A 21828-nucleotide genomic window follows, 5' to 3' on the forward strand; every position below is an offset into this window, starting at 1 on the left:
GAGGAATAGTTGATGGTAAACATGTTCCCATTTTTCAGCTGTTTGTAGTTTCAGAAACCTGAATCTGTTTTCCTTTGTGTCTGCCAGATGTCCAGCCAGCTGTCGCAGGCCGTGACCAGTCTCAGCACAACAGTGACCACCATATCCCCCGTCTGCCCCCTGACTTCCAGCCTCACCTCCACCCACCCCTCCCTCAGCTCCGCACCCTCCCCGGTGACTCCTCCTCCTCCTCCCCGCAGCACGGCCAGCCCAGCCATTCCCAGCCACAGCACACTCAACCTTAACACAGGGTAAGAGACCATGAGACGTTCACAATATGCAGATATGGTCAGGGCAAATTTGAATATTTTACCTCGTCGGTTCAACCAAATTCTAAAAAAAAAAAAACCCATGCATTTCCACTTGCCTGTGGGATATGTAGCCAGATAGTTTTCCTTTTATGCCAGTTTTAAGATATCTGTTGCTGTAGGGGGCCAGTGTGCTTCATTAGTATGGCACTGCACCACACATCTTTCTGACATCCGACAATATCTGTAACTTTTTGATACTAACAATCTAACATTCACGCCCACTTGTGATAAGTAGAGAAAGCTGGCAGTGTTTAAAGTTTCCCTTAGCCCTCTTTTTTTTTTTATTCCATACACAACTATTTCTGCCTCTTTTCATGTGTACAAACGAGTGCAGCGCTAGGAATGCCTTCAAGGAGAGACTGTCTGAAAACGTTTGCCATTATCTCCACATTTCAACAATCATCGTTGCTCTCTGTGATGGCTGGCTTTTCACGCCGGCCTTGCTTTCCGACGAGGTCAGACAACATGTTGTACAAACTAGTTCTATTGAGCAAACCTGGCCCCTGAGATTTCTGCCTCCATCCCAGTAGAATGGAGGGGAATTTAGTTTAAGATGTGGTTTAAATTGTTTCATTAAAAAAATCTCTCTTTAGTAGCAATGTCCATATTAGTCCAAAATATACCACAGTATAGATTACAGTTTGACTGGAATTACTTTCTACTATTGAATTAGTCCCTATTAAAATGTAATAGTGTGTTTTAGAAATGATAATAACTAATAACTAATACACAGTTTCTGGAGGAAAAAAACATTTAAAACAGACAAAGTTCCATTCATCTGCAATATATTAGGTTGGCAGTAAAGATCTCAAAATGATGGCTTTTGAGAGAAGGATTACAAAGCCTGAATTAATTAAACCAAACCTACAACATCTGCCCAACCATGTAAGTGAGAAACCCTTTAAGATTCATCTGAATTACAATATGCTTTATGGCAACCACAACTGAATACACTTAGGTAAAATATTTAAACCACTGACTGTATATAAAGATGGAGGACATGACAGCTCCTCAAAAGTGAAGCTGAAACATCTGGATTGCCCCCTGGTGGCTGACGGCAGTGTATGTCATAAACCCTGCCCCCTCTATGTTAGCGAATGGGACATGGGCCAAACTATAAGATCAGAGTACATGTCAAATACATTTTCCCCAAAGATGGTTTCTTTCATTTTAGGTAGTTAAGGTCTTTTTATGATCAGTTTGGTTTTGATTATTTAGTCATTAGTTAGCTCCACTTCCCGATTGCTACTGCACAGACTCTGGCTCCAAACGACGTCACTAGCACAAGATGGCAGCACCCATACCAAGAATATTGGGGCTTCATTTTTGTACAGAAGGAGGAAGCTTTATCTTTATATAGAGTACATAATTTATGGTTATTATTATTATTATTATTATTATTATTGTTATTATAAACTTATTTATATTGTGACTTTCATACAAGAAATGTGGGACTAAGTGCTTTACAACAAGGGTGTTATATTCACGGAATGCTTCGCGTGAAACCAGACAGAATGAATATAAAACAGCCCCACAAAGCAATTTACAAAAGAACATTTAAAAACAGTTTTAAAAACTAAATTTAAGATGAAACTAAAACACAAAGAAAAGGCATCATAGCTCAATATTAGCAAAACCATAAATTAAAAAATAAAAATCATAAAACAAATCATAAAATCAATTAAGATACAGTATATACCATTTTAAATTAATTGCAGCAGTGTTAAGTGTAAAAAGAAAGTGTTTCAGACCTGTGTGAGGAAAGTCATAGCTAATTAAAGCGAGTGAACAGAGTTCTCATAAAAATATTTAGCGAGCTGGCTTCCCTGATATCCATATGTAGTGTGTTCCATAGCTTCAGGGCGTAAATGACAAAGGCTGCATCCCCAATTTTCTTTCGGCTGTTGCTTGGAAGCTCCAGTAAACCAGCAGCAGATGATTGCAGTGTTCTTGAAGGCAAATAGTTAACAAAGGAGTTAGCAATGTAGCTCAGTCCTGGCCTATTTACGGCTTTGTATACAAGGAAAAGGACCTTAAAATCAGTTCTTAATGTAACAGGAAGCCAGTGCAGAGCAGCTCAGACTGACCTCATGTGCTCCCTCCTCTGGGTTGGTTCTTGGTTAAACACACACAAATCACAGTGCCACTACACACAACCACACATTTCCATAAACATGCACAGCATGAACACTGCACTGCACCATGCTCGCTTCACCTGCAGTTTGTAGTTAAATTGATGGCACTGTACACACATATACACACACAGTGATTGTTTGTATACACACGCACGCACACAACATCCCAACATGCCACTGGGCAGCACTGCTTCCCCTGTGCTGCAGTGTACTCTAACCCTGTGTGTGTTTGTGTGTGTGGTTCTTGTGTTCACAGCTTATGGCGTATGGGTAAAAAGAACGGTGACGTGTCTAACTACATCACTGATTTTGCTGCAAACTTGAGGTGAATGCGACCGAGACACACGAACACACACACACATGCAGATGATACAGTGCTGTTGTTTGGTGCAGAATCCTGTCTTCTTGTATTGAATCACTTCTAACATAAATGCATAGTTAATAAGTGTTTTTGCAAGATGTTCTATTTCCTTCTGCATCTCTAACCTCTTGTTTACAGCTGTACAGCCAGCTGTCAGCAAACCACAGCTCATTATATGTGCAGGGATGAATTTGCCCTCCGCTTGTCCTTGCTGCTAAACCTGCTTTTTTTCTCACCTTTTCTCCTCTGCCTGTCTGTGTTCGTATATATGCTTGCACATGTATGGTGCGGTATGTGTGTGTGTGTGTGTTTGTGTGACACAACAGGAACACTGTGATGGGAGTTAACACAGGGATGAACCAAGCCCTCCTCGGTAACAATCCCCTGGCCACTATCCAAGGTGTGTGAGAGAAAGAGAGACGCTGAAATGGGTTTATTTCGGGCAAGTGGAAAAAAAGAGAAAGCTCACTGATAAACAGAATATAATTTAGAGGTCACAGCTGAGGTGGTGTACATTATATTTTACTCTCTGGGAAAATCTTAGGGTCACAGAATACATAAAAATACGCAGAGAAGAGTTTTTATGTCCTGGCAATACATTTTCCTCCCACACACATACACGCTCAAAACTCAGACACATACTGTGCACGACGCAACCCCTCTCACACACCTTCCTACACTTGAGAACAACACAAGAATAGCACAAGAAAAATAAGAGCACGATCCTGAAGAAGTGACCACTAAACAATCCCCACCACCGTCAGCAGAGCTAATTTTTAATCATACTTTCTGGCATGAGGACGAGAAGAGGGGGGGAGCGAGATGTATTAAAAACAGAAGTGTGATGATGAGTAATGCAGTTATGCATGGTAGGTGAATCAAATCGCACTTGGTAGACTACTGACTGGAGACGCGGATGAATAGGCAGCTGAGGGTGTTTGCTCATCCAAAGCAGCTGAGGCACAGAGACGCAGAGAGGGAGAGTTTTTCATATGTTATCATCGACATCCATGACTCCATCCCATCACGTGTGTATGTGTGAGTGACGATCATTACGGTAATGTGTGGGCTGAGTTTCTATGTGTGCGTCTGTCTGTGTCTCAGTCATCTTTAGCCTTTCATTTCTTCATCTCATCACTGGTCAAATGTGTTGTTGCTTAAAAGAGAAATTCACCTAAACACGTGATGATGCAACACTGGGATGTTTCATGCACTAAATCTAACATGTGCCCCAATAATCGACATGATGAACATTTAAACCGTCAACTTTAAACATCAGACCCTCGCAGAGCAAGAGCTGCATTTTGGACTCGCTGTTTCGCACCACTTTGACACTCAACACTCACACACCAAGAGATCGATCACTGAGGAGGCAGAAATAACAGTTTCTTTACCAAAAGTACCCTCGACAGACCATAATGCAGCGCACCCACCAGACGCTTCAAGTACTATGGGTGCTTAATGCTTCTTCTCCAATGGATAAAAACTATGTGTATTGCTGTTGCTATGCAATCACAAACATTATTAGTCCGTGTTCCCATGAAACATTTTGTGTATGAAAGAAGCGCTGTATGAAGCGGTGTTCACAGCCAATCATCGACCTTGTTTCCATAACAACAGACCACTCATGTAAGCTTACCTGTTGCTGTGCTGTATCTGATCCCAAAAGAGTATCTTGCTACAGACATTAGATAATATTTAGTTATTCTCTGCTGGCAATTTTTATATTTTTTTTTTGTGTTTGTGTGTGGAAAAAGTAAAAGTTTCTCAACTCCCACTCAGATGATTCCTCCTAAAAAACAGACAGGTGCACCTCTTTTTCCAGAGAAACCGCACTCCTTAGCTTTCCATTTAAAAGAGGTGGTGACGGTTATCTCCACCTACCTCTGCTGAATGCAGCACGTTCAGGCACGTTCTCTGGCTTGGCGGGGTACTGTAGGAAATTATTTACTTGAAAGAGACTAACAGAAGAGTGTTGATAAACCAAACACATAAATTAAATGGTTTCATAACGAAGAACAACCACTCAAAAGCACTGAGTCTTTCCTATTTAAGCTACAGTTTGTAACTTAACAGATTAAGAGATTCGCTGAAACTGTCACTATATTCTGAAAGAGGAAGATAGGATAAATAGTCTGTGAAAAATGTATGTCCCTCTCCTTCTCCTCCTCCTCCTACTGCCCCTAATGGCATTTGTTAAAATCTACCACGGCTCACGGAAGTCAGAGCCAGAGAGTCTCTAACACAGCTGTTAATCATGTCTATCACTCTGTGAACTGCAGTCAAACGAGGCAGCACTGATCAATTCAAGATTCTGTTACTGCATTGCCTATTTCTCTCCTCAGATATTTTCAGAAACATGTTTTAGTGTACTGTTTAGCTGTAAAATGAGAAAGTTTGTGATCCAGCTGCATGTTGGAAACAGTCAAGCCAAAAGCACCGCCCACCGGCTGGAGCAAACTTTCTCATTTTACAGCTAAACAGTACACTAAAATAGGTGTCTGAAAACATTTGAGACAAGAAATAGACAATCCAGTAACAGAATCATGATTTGTATTTGATCAGCGCTGCCTAGTTTGACAGTTTACAAGCTAACAAGCTAACATTGACAGCAGCGTTAGAGACTCCTCCGCTTTGACTCGTTGTTTTGGGTCATTGTAAGTGCTTGAATTAAAATTTATAATAATTTATTTTGTGCAAGAACAAAAATTAAGTTCTTCTGATTTTGTCTGCCATCTGTAGAAGAAGAATTATGAAGTGTCTACCTATTTGAGCCTCTCTCTTTCTTGAATTGTTGTCTATGAGCTTCTGTACAGCCTGCTAGTTCTCATTATAAAAATTCTCAGTGTTGTAACAGTAATTAACCTTTATCTGTGTTTAAAACTACGCTGTGTAGGTCCTTGAATTTTAAGGAATTGGGCCTGAAAAATCCTTTAAAAGAATTTTATATGTAAGAAGGCATGGGAAGACTTTACTATGTGACAAAAGAAGGGGGTGGAAGACTGTGTTAGTTTTAGACCCTGTTTAGACGACAACGGTTTCTCTAAAAACGGAAAAGTCTGTCCTTTGCGTTTTAAAAAACTTATGCGTTTATATGACGACGTTATTGAAACGATCCCCGTTCACACGGAGCCGCAAAATCTACTGAAATGCTGTACTATGCACGCCAGGCCAATGGGTGGCAGTGTAAATTTGTAAAGTAACACCACGGCGTGACATGTGCCTGCGCTGAAGCGCCTTCCTCTACAACGCGGTGATTACAAACCAAAACAAAGAAGACACAATGGCGAAAGCATGCACAGATAACTTTGTCTGGATGGACGACGAGGTGGCGTTGCTACAGTAACAGATCTACACTTCACTTCAAATCAACAGGGTGAGCAGCACAAACAGAGCTCGGCATTGTTGTTGTGACAGTTGGCATACCTAGTGACTGGAACCATAATACGCATGTGCGAAAAGTCTCCGTTTTCAGAGGAACTGCATATTGCAAGTTTACATGACAACGGAGACACTGCCGTTTCCAAGAAGTTAAACTCTGGAACCCGTTTTCGAATCGTTGTGTTTTCGGCCACCCAAAACGCCGCTGTCCTGTAAACGATCAGCCAAAACGCAACTAAAGTTTACCGTTTTCAGTGAAATCGTTGTCGTATAAACGGGGCCTTAATTTCTAAAGGGTATTAAAGAAGAGGAGTACTTTAAACCAAAGATTAACCTACTGAGAAGGAGGTGATGAGGAATACACAGTGACAAGTAGTACTATGCTAAGAATAATACCAAAAAACTATCCTGCTATATTATAAAAGTGGAATTTTCCTTTAACTTCTTCTCTCCTCACTTCTTCTCTCCTCACTCCCTCAGCCCTAGCAGCCAGTGGTGGCCAGCTGCCTCTTTCCAGTCTTGAGGGGGCCAGTAAGGTGATGCTGGGGGCCTCTGGGGGCCAGGCAGGGGGCCTCCCCTCCTCCCTCTTCCTCAACCACCCCGCCCTCCTCCACATGGGCCAGAACCCCGGTGCCGGAATGGTCAGCGCCGCCGTAGCCAAAGCCTCCCAGGCCTCCCCCTTCCCCTCGGCCAGCAGCATCAGCCCCACCCCCTGCTCCCCTTCCCCCTGCTCCAGCCCCGCCTCTTCCTGCTCCTCCAGCGAAATGGCACACAGCCCGCCCTCTCTGGGCGGGGCCAAGATTGAGTGACCGCGCCAAGGGCCAATCAGAGAGGAGGAGGGAGAAGGAAACGAGAACCTCGCCTTTCACACCAAAGCTATCTCTTTCTCTCTCTTGCGCTCTTCTTCCGTTATTTTTCTCACAGTGGCTCTCTCTCTCTTTCTCTCCCAGTCTTTCGATGCCAAAAATACACAGAATGAAAGAGGAGAGAGGGAGGGAGAGAAGTGAAGGAGGGGAGAAGGGGGGGGGGGGGGGGGGGGGGAGATTGAAACCAAAAATCTTTATCTATCCAAACCGATGGAGAGGAGGCAACGTGGGACCTTTTTGTCAATAACACGTGATATCGACATGGCGCCTCTGCACTCTTTCTCTCTGAGGGAAAACAAACCAATGACTCTTTAACAAAGAGACGGAAGAGACGGCGGAGAAGCATGTTGAAGTGCATAAACCAAAAATGACAAAAGATAACTTTACTATGTGACAAAGGAATGGCGGCAAGGACAAAAAAAAATGGAGAGGAGGACTGTGCTTACGTTTTCCCTTTTTTTAAATTATTTTCGAAAAGCTGCGGGTCTGAAGGAAGAGGAGTAGGGAGGATAAGTTTAAACCAAAAATTTACCTGAGGAGGAGGCGGAGGAGGAATACACAATGACAAAATTAAAAAAAAAAAAAAAAAAAAAAAAACGACAACCATACCAAAATCCCAAATACCAAAAACCAAAAATACGGAGAGAAAAGCTTTATTCAAAGGACGTGTAAATACTGAAGCTATCCAGGACCAGGACTCTACTGCTACTGCTACTCACACACACACACACCAACACACACATCCAGAGCCAATCCATCCTGCCATCGACTCATCCTGTCTGTGTCAACTCATGTGTCTCTTATAGGTTTTCATGCTAGATATATTGAATAATTTTGTAAAAGATTGTTACTGAATGAGTCGAGAGCTCATGTATGAATGATTGCCGCTGTATCTTCACGTTAGTCTCTTTACCTACCTCTGGTTCGAAGAGCATAGAATAGCTTTCCTCTCTCTTTTATTATTCCACGTTTCCTTGACAGAGGCTTGTTATTCAGTATCTATTTTTTACACTTTGAGAAGTACAGTTGGAATTTGTTTTTTGTAATTATTTATTAGTGCCATTTTACAATCCAACTCCTATTTATTGTTGCAGCTTGTTTTAGCGTTAGCTTCTGCAGTGTGATCATCATCAGTGTCATCATCATCATCGTCCTCATCATATGCATTTGTGTTGTCTTTCTGTTTTGTTTCTAACTGTTCTGCAGGAACAGAGATGACGCAGGTGAAAAGACGCTCACCAAGTGCCGTAGATCCAAAATAGAGTTGGCACGCTGCGAGATGATTTCGAGGTGTGAATGAATTTGTTAAGACCTAAACATGTGACATTTTGCGCTGTTAATCAGACCGCTCTTTCCTCACTCTTAAAGATAACCCATTATCGGTGACTCCGTGGCTAAATGAAACATGCCCTGGGAAAAACTTCACACGCTGAAAATTGACATTTGTTAAGAGTGGTCGACCATTTTTGAAAGTATGAAATAGGGCCATGATTGGAGATTTGAAGTAATAACCATTGAGACTGAAGGCTAAATAAGTCAATAAAGCCAAGTTTAGTCACAGCCGGCTCTCATTCCTGCCTCGTCAATCAGCATAGACGCCCCCGACACCTGTCTGTCTAGACATGTTTACTGGTATTTGTCTGTTTCTATCATCGTTCCATCGATCACATTTCACTGTCATTTTCCACCTCAGACTGCCATTAATTCTCAAATGGAAACCAAAGCATTCTCAAGGCTGGGCTGTTCTTAAAGAGCCTCAGCCAAGACATGTGAACACAATAAAGACACAGAGGGGCTGAGAACAGGACGTCAGCCCCCCTGGTGGTAATCCCCTCCACCTGGCCTGTCCTAAAAACCCACGGGGGAAGCTTTATTTAGGGAACTGATCCTTTACTCCGAACCCCCTGAACGAAGGGTACACTGGGGCAGGGCGAAGGAGGGACACACTGTAGTGAGGGGAGAAGGCGTCACACTTTTTTTTTTGTAAAAGGATACCAAAAATAAACCCAAACCAAAAAAAAACCCAAACCCAAGGAATGACAGAAGCAAACCAAAAAGAACCCTAACCAAATGTGGCTGGAGGGAGGAGGGGAGGAGGACAAAGTGCAGGTGTTGAAAGAGATGAAGCCGTCTGTCTGTCTGTTAGCTTTAGGGCTGCAGCATTCGCCCCACTCTGAAACTGTGTAGCATGGATGGAGGGATTGGACAGACAGAAGGACAGACAATTTCTCCCCTCCTCTGCCTCTCCAGCTCAGCTCTCTGGTCCTGGATGGAGCTAAACGCAAATGACCTCACTGAACTGAAATCTTCTAAAAAAAAAAAAATCTGTTTTTATTTTTCTGTTGGTTGGTTCCGATTGTTTTATCTCTGCTGTGTCTCTTGATGCCGTTTTATGTACTGTACTTTAGTGCTTACTACTCATTTGGAATAACGTACTCGCTTACTTACTACAAGAGCTCCTTATTTTTTTCGTAGTCGTGCTAGAGATTTTTATCAGGTGGTTGGAAAAAATACTGTGAAAATTTAGCTTCCAGATTTTTATTAGATAAAGAAACAGACTGTCTTGGCAGATAAAAAAAGACACACAAAAAGCCAAAAACAAAGAGTTGAATAGCAAAACCTTAAAAATGCCAAACCAAATACTGAACCAAACCAAACACAGTAGAGAGGAACATGTGCTGCCTTCTCTGCATGAGGGCACAGAAATGGGTCAATTTGTCCGAGGTGACACTGCGTTTTTCTGTGTGAGTGTTAATGGGATGCCGAATGGTTCCAAAAAAAAGAAAAGTAAAAAGGGTCTGCAGTGATGTCTTGTCATTAATTTTGACCCTAGAGACGGCTTAACACACATGTCAGACGCAGAATAACACACACAGCAGCAGCCTCAGTCAAGTTGACGGTTTGAGAGTTGGACTTAAACGTATCCAAAGAATATTTGGTTTGATCCACACCAGAAAACAGTTGACACACGAGAATCGTCTCACGAACCAAACTTTAGATGTGGGGTTTGCACCTTAAAGGTGAAACCTTTTCTCCACATTGACTCTTAGACGGAATGTATCTGTTAGTGCTTCTATAGATTTTGTAGAAAAAAGATCTATGTTCTACTGCTTACTTATCGCTAATGTATTAAAAAGAAAAAACTTACAAAAAAGACTTTGAGAAAAAAAAGATCCTAAAAAACATTGATGATAATAACTTGATTTTAGACCAAAAATTTTAACTATCTCTCTTTGGACTTTTTTTATTTCTTCTTATTAATGATGATTTAGACTTTTGATTGTACTATTTATTCAGGTTAGGGTTGTTTGGTTTTTTTGCTTATCTTTTTTGTTGCCTTGCTATTTATTTGTTAATTTATTTCTAGAGGTGCTTTTTTCATATTCTGGGATGTATCTGTGATGGATTTTTTTTTTTGCCCCTCACTGAAGTTCTTTCTTACTTCTTTAAACCAAATAATAACCGAAATGCAACCACGGATCCTGTAGGGACTTACTAAGAGAATATGGCTGATTGGATGGTCAGCCATAAAGATATTCTCCTCCTCACTGAGACGACTCTCCTCTTAAAGGGGAGAGGAAGCTCACAGTCATGAGAGGCAGCACTGTGCAGATGAACACCTCATTATTTCCAGGACAAAGGAGGAAAATGAATTTGGTAGAGGCTTTCCGGACAGACTCAAGTCTTTGTTTCTCCTGGTAATAAGACAGGAAATGGCAAGTTGAAATTCTGTTCTGATGGAGAACACATAAATATGATTTATGTGTGAAAAACTGCCTGAGTTACAGCATGAGGTGTTCTTTCAGACGCGGTGCTGCTTCTGTTCTCGATATTTTCTCCACAGGGAGAACACACTGAAAGCTTTACAGCTACACAACCAAAAACACAAAAGAAGAAGATCAACTGGGGCAAAGGCTGACGTTTTTTACATGATAAAGAGGAAAGGAGGAGACAAGAGAGGAGAGGGTGATTTTAGATTCCCAGCTGTAAATTGCCCTCTGACTTCTCACTTTGTCTCTTTCAGGGTTTGTTTTTTTTTGTCTCTTTTTCTTTCCACTTCTCTAGAAGTTGGTTTAAACTTTTTTCTTCATCCACTGTAGGATGTAAAAGAGAGATAGTTCATCATATACCTCATATTCTTTGATGATAAACCAAATAGATGAATGCTTTAAAATGCGGGGTTCAAGTGGGGATCAGGGTACGCGTGAACAGTGTGTTGGTGTGGCCGGGTGCAGACACAGTAAAGGTCTATGGTCGTTGTCCTTATGGAAGTAAACACAGAGGTTTGAGACTGATCTGGGAACAGATCAGCAACTGGATTGCAGTTTTTCTCCGTGGGTTTCAGAAGGTGCCATTTAAGGTCAAAAGGCCGTACTGGTTCATGCTCCGGTCCACACACACACACAAACACACCTTGTTCCCCTGGAAAACACCCCCCGCTGTCTGTGTTGAGCTTTGAACACAGCCCTCTCCTCGTATCTGTCCCTCACTGCTCCCTCCCTGTCAAACACGGACTGTGGGCTTAAAGCTGCTCTTTGGCGCAGATCTAGGATCAAATCTGGATCCATTTTTGGGCTGAAAAAAGCTTTAAGATTCCTCAGAGCAACTTTATCACTAAGGTCGCCAAGCCCTCTCTCGCCTTTAAGTCTTCATTGCCTGATGAGGGGCCATATTGACCAGTTGATGTCCATGTGTAGCAGGGAGCGCCGCAGGGCAGGTAGGTGGGGAACGGCTGAGATCGGGGTTGCTAGGTGACGGATCCAGACACTTCTCACAACTAGGTGTGTGTTGAGATGTTGGAAGTTGGAGGGAGAGATGTGCATGTGATCAAACTCCAAGAGTCCATTTTGTTGTTTTCTGTGCATTCAGAGGAAATGGAAGAAGAGCTCCGCTGCATTTCCGAACCTCAGGGTTTGAGGGACCGGATGTAAAGTGTAGATCTCTCCGGTGGGGATACCCCCCAGTGAATGATACCAAAGTCAATGCCCTGCCATGGGATCCAGCACGATGCACACACTCCCTAAAACCCTGATGTCCGCTGGAGTGTTCGGAAACTCCACTTTCCTCCAGAAGATTCTTTTCCTTTCTCCACACAATTGCATCGTCTCCACAGGCTCAGAGATGTACCTTTACAACAGCATCTATAAAAGGAGCTTTAAAGGAATAGCTTAACTTTTAGGAAATACTAATTTTCTTGCTGAGAGTGCAGACGACATGACTCCAGGAAGTCATTGCAGCTGTCCAAAAAATAGCTCCAGCAGCAAATTGGCATTTTTACATTTTTTGTACAGTGTAAACGAAGTACGTAACCGAGAGATACCCCAGGTGAACATATAGATATTACCCAGTTTATTACTTACATTAAGGCCATGTTTACACAAAAACGATCCACTAAAAACAGAATCGTTTCTCATTTTCATTTTAAATAAAGTTCCTCGTTCAGGCGACAACGTTTTGATAACAATCGGATCCGGAAGAATGACCAAAAATGCTGTAGTATACATGCCAGGCCAGTAGTTGGCAGTGTGACTTTGTAGTAAAACAACACACAACTGTGCACATGCGCTTCCTTCTAAAGAGCAATGATGTATAAACAAACAAAATGGCAGCCGCATGAACATTTGTCTGCATGGACGACAAGGCGGAGTTGCCACAGTAAAACTACACTTTGCTGGAGGAGCGTTGATAAATTCAATAGGGTGAGCAGCACAAACAGAGCCCATTGTTGTTGTGGTGGCTAACTTTCTTGCGCATGCCTAGTGATTGAAGGTGGAAGTTTACATGACAATGCAGATGGTGCTGTTTCCAAAAAATTGCACTCTGGAACCTGTTTTCAAAAAGGCATTATATAATTAAATATGCGCATTTTGCATACATTTCCAAAACAGAAATCTGAACTAAAATGAACACCTTAATGTTTACTTTGGATGTTTTCTTTCCACTAGTCTGAAAGAAGACAAAATAGCCCAAAACCTCAAAATTGACCAGTGCATTAAAACTATGTTTCACCTTGGGTGTCTCACCTTAAATTACTGAGCATTAGAGGTATTTGTAGACAGATTTTGTCAACTGGGGTGCTCCGCACACGTGAAAAAATCTTCAACACCATATTAAAACTAAACTAAATATACTGAATCAGTAGCTTTTAGCTGTGGAACTCCCCCCACTGGTGACCAAGAGCATTGTTCGAAGGTCAGCCTTGACTCACAGTACATTACTGCCTGGTTTAAAGGCTCATATGCTGTGATAACACTGTTACAAAATGGTGTAAGTGTCTGCTGAGCGTGTACATGAACAGTTTGGTACGTAATGTGAGAACTTTAAACCAGCGACAGAGTGAAAATGAAGAAATGAAGAATACAGCAACACATAGAGAATATGAATGGCGATGAGTTTGTTTCCTGCATGCTGTGAGCGCTGATGCATTCACTTAGCTTTGGAAAAAATGTCAAACTGAACTAAACAAAACTATTTGAATCACCAAAGTGATTCATGATTGCCACCTCATTTGGATGATGTCATGCCACCCGTTTCCCCCTGTTTCCAGTCTTTATGCTAAGTAGAGGCAACGATCCCTTGGCTGTAGCTACATATTTACCTCAGTCTTCTCATCTAAAGCTCGGCAAGAAAGTCCAAAAATGTCAAAGTATTCCCTCAAAATTCAAGAATCAATGCCTGAACTTGTCAAGATATGAAAACTCCATTAGAAAGCAAATACCTCTGGACATGGAAGCACGAGAGATGTAGTTGTTGTCGGAGAAAGTGAGACATGCCGAACGGAGCAAAGAAAACAACAAACAAACAAGCTGCTTCTTCTTCCTCCACCCACTCTCATCCACACCACACGTGCTCTTCCTCTCTTCCATCCCTTTCTTCTTCCTCTCTCTCTTTCTCTCTTCTACAATACAGCTTTAGTCCAAAGGTTTCTCCAGCAACACTGCAAAGCGAGTCAGATGTTAAAGAATAAAACCAAAGAGCTCTAACTTGACCTTCTCTTCAACACAAAGCCTCCACTGCATCTTTCACCTCTATCTCTATCTCTATCCATTCATCCCTTCCCTGTTTGCTCTCTCCTCCGTCACCTAGCAAGCCGGTCTTTAAAGCGTTAACCTCGGCTATCCAAAGGGGAATAATAATAATGATAATAATGATAATTAAGATGATGATGAAATGTATATTTTTAAGTATTTGTCATTGGAAAAATAATCTTCTCATAATTATGATGATCATGATGATGACGACGACGACGACGATGATGATGATGATAATGAAGTTTCTCTTGGTATCTTTGTAGCTGTTCTGATCCTTCTTAAGTTCTCGTCCCTTCTGCTCGTGCTGCCGGAGAGTACAGCTTGACTCCCATCAGCCCCCCCCCCCCCCTTTTCATTTGGTTCACCCAATGTTTGGTCCTAACGTCTATCTGTCTGACCTTTACCCCCGGGTGTTTGTCTATGCCTGTGTGTGTATGTGCGAAAGCGTGAACTGTCAAACATTGACGAGGGGAAGTCTACGATTTTTTTCTCTGGAAGTGGTTTCTTGTTGTTAGCTGTTAAAGAGGGGGAGGACTTCTGTCTATTACATTTCCACCTGTGGGCGAGCACGTGTGTGTGTGACTGGGTGGGGGTTGCTGGAAAGTGGGAGTGGTGCGGTTCGCTGCAGCAATTTGCAAAAAAAACAAGACAAAAAGATTCCTTGTTTGGACAGCAACAAAGGCCCCACACAGGACTGTCAACTGTAGTGTACTGTTTGCCAACTTCCTAGTACACGTAGCTTCAATTCTCCCCTGTCACAACAGTCAGTCAGTGTGTGAGTGTGTGCGTATGTGAGTGTGTGTGTGCAGGTATGGTTGTATCACCATCACACCTCCCTTTGTGTCTTCCATCCTGTGAGCAGCCCCCCCGTCCTCCCTCCTCCCCTCTTCCAATCCCCATCTCCCTTTCTGTCTCCCCCCTTCTTCTCCCTTGTGGTAGCAAGTTAGCCTTTTAGTGTATTTATCTTGAAAACCAAAAAAAAAAGAAGAAAAATAACTCTACTTGTTCATTGTACAGTGTTGTTCATTTTAAGTCATTTTTGTAACTGAAAGTGTTTCATTCATCCAAATAAAACAGGAGACAAAAACTGTACAGATGATCCTCCTCCTCCGCGTCTTGTTTTGTTTCGTCTCGAGTCTGAGTGTCAATTTTCGTCTCGAACCACAGGTTTCACGTGGAAACCTCATCTCCGAAACAGGAAATGTACTTAAACTTGTCATGCCTGTTTTTCTCCAGAGGAGGGTGCTGTTAGACTTGATATATTCCCTCTCAGATCAGCAACCATTCTGGGCTGGTAGTTGTGGTGCTCTTTGCTCTCTTAGCTATGGAGGGCCACAAGTGTCAAGCATTTAAATATCCATTGAGAAAACTTATTGATGGATTAATTGGTTCATTTGAGAAATATATTGTCAAATCAGATATCAATAGATGAAATATTTAATATTATTTCCATGACACCTGAGGTCCTCCATACTCACCAACTCACGAATCTTCTTTGGGTTTTGGACAGATGGTCAGACAAAACAAATCATGTGATAATGTTGCTCTGGGCTGCAGAAAATTGTGATTAGCACTTTACTTTTACTGTTTTCTGATGTTGTCTAGATCAATAATTAGTTAATAAATCAGAAGAGGAGATGAATCACTAATGAAACCATTAGCTGAAAACCCTAGTGTGGTTACAAATTGTTTTAATCTGACCCTTTGCATTTTTACACAATGCAACTACATGGCTTTGAAAATACTTTTAAAACACTCAAGTCTTAACACCCTCTCACATCCAAAGACAATTTGAGTTTAACAAAATTTGCAAGACAACAACTAGAGTTCCTCCTGAGATTATTTCCCATCATGCTCCTGGTGGAAAACATCATGTCAAACTCCCTTTAAGATGATAACATGATAACAACTGCTAACATGTCTGCAAAAACACATGACCTTGAAGACACAAGACGAAAATTGTCATATGATGACAGTATGCTTGTCAGTTTTTGTATTGAGGTTCCTTACTAAAATAAGTGCCAGTGAGTGGATCAGACACACGCCAAATTTCACTCCAAAACTCGATGTTTCTCCATTTTTTCAACAGTACAAGACAGCCAAGTTCTTGTGCCTAACCGACATCCTCTCCATGTTCACTGTCTACCCGCTTTGCTGCTTCTTGTTTGGTGCTGGAGAGGGCGTAGCTGTTGGTTGTTGGCAATAAGCACATCATTGAAGTGAGGTAAAACTCTCATGATTTTATTCTGACATTGGAAATTTGTCTGCCACAGTGAAATTGCTATATATGTTTGGTGCAAGGTCGCTTTGTGACAGGTTTATGGTAAAACTTCAGCTTGTTTTGTCAGACTCTGGGTCAAAGTGACCATGTTTCAGAGCTGTGACTAACAGTTGTTTTCATTATTGATCCCTCTGCAGATCATTTGATCGGCACTACATTTGAAAATCCATCACAATTTCCTACACATGTTTTGTCTTGTGTTGTCTAACCAGCAGTCAGAAATAGTCAGTCATGCTCAATTCTGATTTTTTTTTTTTTTGGCTTTTTACATTACTTTTTAAAATGTGGCCAAAATCAGATTCCGGTGTAAATTGGTCACAGTCCTGAACTGACGCACATGTGCAAAGGAGCAATGAAAAAAGACGTGGAGGACACTGAAGTCAGGGTCGATGTGCAGTGGAAGCCAGTGAATTTGTGACCAGATGATGGTGAGGATGAGGAGAACGAAAGACACATTTATGATTCCGTCTTTTTGGGGAGCAATGGTTGCTACTTCTGTACAGACGTGAGTGTGGATGCAGAGTCAGATTTAGGGGTGGTGGAATCATGATGTGAATTGTGATTCCAGGTGATTTGTGCTGTTCATGTGGTTATGGAATAAAAACATATCTGAGCAGGGGTGTAGCACCAAATTTTGGGCCCTATGCATAAGCGTTCTCTGTGGGCCCCCTGCCCTTCCTCTCTTGATCCCTGTCTCTCTTACACACCTTTTGAAAATATTTTTTACAGTCAGTTTGCTTTCTTTCCCTTTCCTTTCTCCCTTTCATTTTTTTCTTTCTCTTAATTTTTGGAACCCTGATTTCCCTTTCTTTGAGAAAGACACTACAGTGTATGTTGGTCCTCCAGCAGCATAAATAGTCACTCACTTGACTTTGGCTGCATTTAAGGCCTGTTTCCACCGAGCAGTACAGTTCAGTTTGGTATGCTTTTTTTCTGTTTCCACTGTGAAAAGTTGTGGATGGTGCCAATGGAACCATTCTGTACCGTCCCCATTTTTGCTCATCCTTCTGTTGCGTTACCTAGCACACAGATCTGGTACTAAACGGTCACTCTGCTCGGGGCTGAGTTGTGGCTGGTTTTGAGGCTCATGTAACCACTGTTCATACTGTGGAGAGTGGAGAGTTTTCTGTTTGTGTTCCTTGTTTCATGTTATTCATTCATGTTTAATCTGCTTCCTGTTTTATTTTGTAGATTCTCTCCTCATGTGTTGTGTCTGGTTTTACTTCCTGTCTTTATGTGTTTTCCCACCTGTTTTCTGTCACACCTGTCTCGTTAGTCCCTCCCTGTTGCCAGAGTCTTCCCTTCACACCTGTTCTGTATCAGTCTTGTTTGCTCCACCCTTGATGTTAGCCATTCTTCATTCCCCTCAGTTTGCTTTCGACCATTTGTTAAAAATTTGGGTGTGGTTTTTGACAGTACGTTTAAATTTGACAAGCAAATTAGCTCTGTTATCAAAACCAGCTTTTTCCAGCTGAGACTTCTGGCCAACGTCAAGCCGTATCTGTCTTACAAAGATTTTGAGAGAGTCATACATGCTTTCATAACAACTGGGCTTGACTACTGTAACTCTCTTTATGTGGGTCTGGACTAGTCATCACTCTGTTGATTGCAGTTAGTGCAAAATGCTGCTGCTCGGATTTTGACTCAAACAAGAAATCATGAGCACATCACTCCAGTCTTGTTCTCACTTCACTGGCTTCCTGTCCGCTTCAGGATTGATTTTAAGATTTTATTGCTTGTTTTTAAGGTTTTAAATGGCACGGCACCTCCTTACTTATGTGAGCTTTTACGCACCCACACACCTGTCAGAGCTTTGAGGTCATCCAGTCAGATGTTGCTGGATGGCCCTAGATCTAGTCTAAAAAATAGAGGTGACTGAGCTTTTTCTGTGGCTGCTCCTAACCTTTGGAATAGTTTACCCATGCAGAGAAGAACTGCTCAGACCGCTGAATCTTTCAAGACTTTACTAAAGACGTACCTTTTTTCTATGGCTTTTAATGTGAGCTGATCTTTGACATCTTGACTCCACATATTGTTTTTGTTAGTTTGCCCTGTGTTTCTGTGTTTTGTTAGTTTCTTTTATGCTTGTGAAGGACTTTGGTCAACTCTGGTTCAGAGAGCTTCAACTGTTTTTAAATGCAAAGTTCAGTCTTTCAGCTGATTTATTCCTCCAAATTTGAATTAGTTGTGGCACTAATTATTTAGAAATGAAAAAGTGCAAACAAAACTTTTCATTCCTGGCTTTTTGAGGGCCCCCCCTCCCATTTAGGCCCTGGGTTATCAGTCACACTTTTTTCACAGCCTAAGATACAAGACCCAAAAAAAGAAACAAAATCTGACATTCAGGGTGTTTGGATCGTTATGCTGTCAGGCAACTAAGTGATTAATCGACAAATCATTGCAGCACTGAACAATATTTTAGTTTGGGCAAATAACACTGGCTGGGTCAAAACAATCCATTGTCTTAGGTTTGTTTGGGGATGTCAGTGGTATTATCCGATGGGTACTGGGGTTATGTTTACTCAGTATTAGATCGGTGATACAGTGCATCGACCCAAACTAGATCAATTTCCTGAGACACTGAGCAGGAGGAACTCATGTAGGCGAGGGCTGCAAAGTCTCATCCTGTGTCCCCACACCCTGCAGATAAGTTCTCACTCTGCAGACTTGTTGATGGAGGGGAGAAGAGGAGTCAGATCATCTTCATTTCTCCCTCCATTTATTTTCTCTCCGCTGAGTCAGGGCACAAATCTTCTAATTGACAAACAGCATCGCATACATTTGGCCTTGTCCTCTCATCCAGAAGTGTTTGATTGTCTGTCTGACTGTTTTGTTGTCTCCTTCCACATTCTCCTCCTCCTCCACCTCCTCAGGCTCATTGCTCTCCCTCTCTTGTTAACTGCCTCTCCTCTTCAGTCTGTCTCCCCCCCTCCTCCTCCCCACCCTGCTGTGTGGCACAGTAGGTGGATGATTAGGTAGGATGCTGGAGTGTGTAAGTGTGACAGCTTTCAGACACCCACCTCCAAGTTGAGTCACGGACGGCGATGGTGAGCATGTGATCCTATCACCAGGGTGACTCGGGTAGATCTGTGTTGCTGTGTTGTCGCATTGATATGTAATATTTCTGCTTTCCCAAAATGAAGCCACTTTAAGGACATCTTTTGTTTATAGTTTTATATACTCAGTGGTGGAACTACATTTAATCCAGTACTCAGACATCTGTGTACACAACACTGTGAATCATCTATATTTTAGAGGGAAATATTGTACATTCTACTCTACTACATTTATTTAATAACAGTTACAACCTAACAGTATATAGAATAATTAAAATTAGTTCCACTTCAACCCACTGCAACTACAAAATAAAAATTATATATTAATGCTTCAGTATTAATAATAATACATTAATTCACAAGGGCCAGTGTTCTGCTTAATGTGTAATTTTAACTTTGATACTCCAAGAGCACTTAGCTGTTAGTTCTTCTGTATTTTATCTTATGTAAAATATTTGAGTGCAGAAATACAAATTTTGATGTACAGAGTGAGAATCTCCCCAGTGTGCACATCACCCCCACCTCACCTCAGGAAATCTGAAGAAGACACCATCAAGAATTTGCACATTTTATATTTGAAATTTAAAATATCAAGTCTGAAAATACTAAATCAACCAGAAAACAACAATGTGTAAAGTTTTATTTGTAATCTACCCTCAGGTTTAGCTTTAGGGTTCATTCTTGATACTGGAAACAGTAACATCGTAAAGACACAGTCCGTAAGATTTAGGGGGATTTAGTGGCATCTAGTGGTGAGGATTGCAGATTGCAACCAGCTGAAACTTCTCCAGCTGAAACTTCTGAATAAAACAACACATTCTCACTCCAACCTCGTCACATATGAGTGTTTAGTCATGGACCTTCCACGCCCAGATACAATGTGAAAGGTACCCTGGGTGCATTGGTTGTTGATGTTCTGGGACGCCGTGTCAAGTTCCACCTGTTACATGCATTGTTTTCTTTCAAATTACACTTCCATTTTCACAGGAAATTTACCATACACATACAGTCCCTTTCAAAATAAACACATTACGTCAGTACAACAATGCAGATTTACGTTTTTTTTTTCCCTCCAACAACAAAAACACCTTAGGTTAGGTTTAGGAAAAAAGAACCAGGTTTGGCTTCATAATCTTACAGGAAGCGAACACCACTCTCCAGGGTGAAGGTCTGTCTTTGTTTGACCCATCCACCATGCCTCCTGCCCACCCTACATGGACTTTTGCCGCATTAACATTCGTTCTTGTCCCGCCGCGTTCCCCCCGCCACAGAGAGTGTGGTTAAACTACAACAGGGACCAGCCACATATTATGCCATTGTTAAGGACAGCTATCTATGTCAGTGTTTGACGCTGCAAGTCACCACCCAAGCACTAGATTTTGCCACCTTCGGAGTGAGACCGGGTTGAATAAAACAGTTGACGTTAAAAATCAGTGTTTTTTACGACACTTTTGTTACGAAGGGGGTATGAACTACAGTGGCCAGCATGATAATGTGAATGGCCCAATCCAGAGCCAGTGTTTGGTTTGTCCATTCTGGGCAACTCTATAAACATGGCGGTGCAACATGGCGATCTCCATAGACAAGGACCAGCTCCCTATGTAGATATAAACAGCTCATTCTGAGGAAACAAAAGCACGACCATTCTTATTTTCAGGTGATTATACACTAAAGAAAACTTATCATATTATTTTCCATTTCCAACAATATATCCCCCTAAACACTGGACATTTAACTTCTGCTAGATTTCTCACAGAGCATTCAGACACACAGTACTTCTTCCATACACTGTAACTCATGCTGATGGTTTATGTCAGGTCAGATTAATCATATTCTTCTAATAGTTGTTTTTCTTTTTCTTTCCAAAATTAGATAATCACACAAGTACTTTTCTTAGACTCAGTGTTGTTGCTATGTAACAGCGATGAGTCAAAATGTCACAGTATCTCCAGATAGTTATTATAAGAGGGAGCAAATTATTTTCTGTGGGCCTGGTGGGGATCATTACTTTAGTGTGCACCATTGTTGGAGCACTAAATGTTTGACATCATCTCAGAAATGAAAGTCACTCTCCATGACGGTAAAGCCACTCTATGGCATGAGGCGGGTAACTGGAGAGCGACATATCTGGTTAGGTGAGGAGTCAGTTAACACAGTCGCAACTCCACTGGCTTTGGAGGAACCCCAGTAAAGGTGGAACTGGCTACGAATAAGGCCTCACTGTGTCAGTGGTACGAGAAGACAGAACGCCAGCTGTCAGTTTGACCAGGAACAGTGCCTGTGTGTGTGTGTGTGTGTGTGTGTGTGTGTGTGTGTGTGTGTGTGTGTGTGTGTGTGTGTGTGTGTGTGTGTGTTATTGGTGCCAGT

At 41.8% G+C, this 21828-nt stretch overlaps 1 protein-coding gene across 9 annotated transcripts in view; it reads left to right on the top strand.

Moving 5' to 3' along the window:
• The window catches only part of pou2f2b (POU class 2 homeobox 2b), a 65008-nt gene extending 54923 nt beyond the window's left edge, over positions 1-10085 (top strand). For 6 of the 9 annotated variants that reach the window (XM_033639786.2, XM_033639787.2, XM_033639784.2 and 3 more), the window contains 4 exons: positions 88-290; positions 2742-2810; positions 3173-3246; positions 6708-10085. In XM_033639786.2, the coding sequence (XP_033495677.1) occupies positions 88-290; positions 2742-2810; positions 3173-3246; positions 6708-7036 (675 nt within the window). In that variant the 3' untranslated portion in view covers positions 7037-10085. Of the gene's footprint in view, positions 1-87; positions 295-2741; positions 2811-3172; positions 3247-6707 lie in introns of those variants that run through there. The other 3 variants (XM_078171683.1, XM_033639788.2, XM_078171684.1) reach the window with 3 other exon arrangements.
• Positions 10086-21828: the final 11743 nt, after the last annotated feature.

This window comes from Epinephelus lanceolatus, chromosome 10 (genome assembly GCF_041903045.1).
Source record: "Epinephelus lanceolatus isolate andai-2023 chromosome 10, ASM4190304v1, whole genome shotgun sequence".
In the NCBI taxonomy this organism is placed as follows: Eukaryota; Metazoa; Chordata; class Actinopteri; order Perciformes; family Serranidae; genus Epinephelus; species Epinephelus lanceolatus.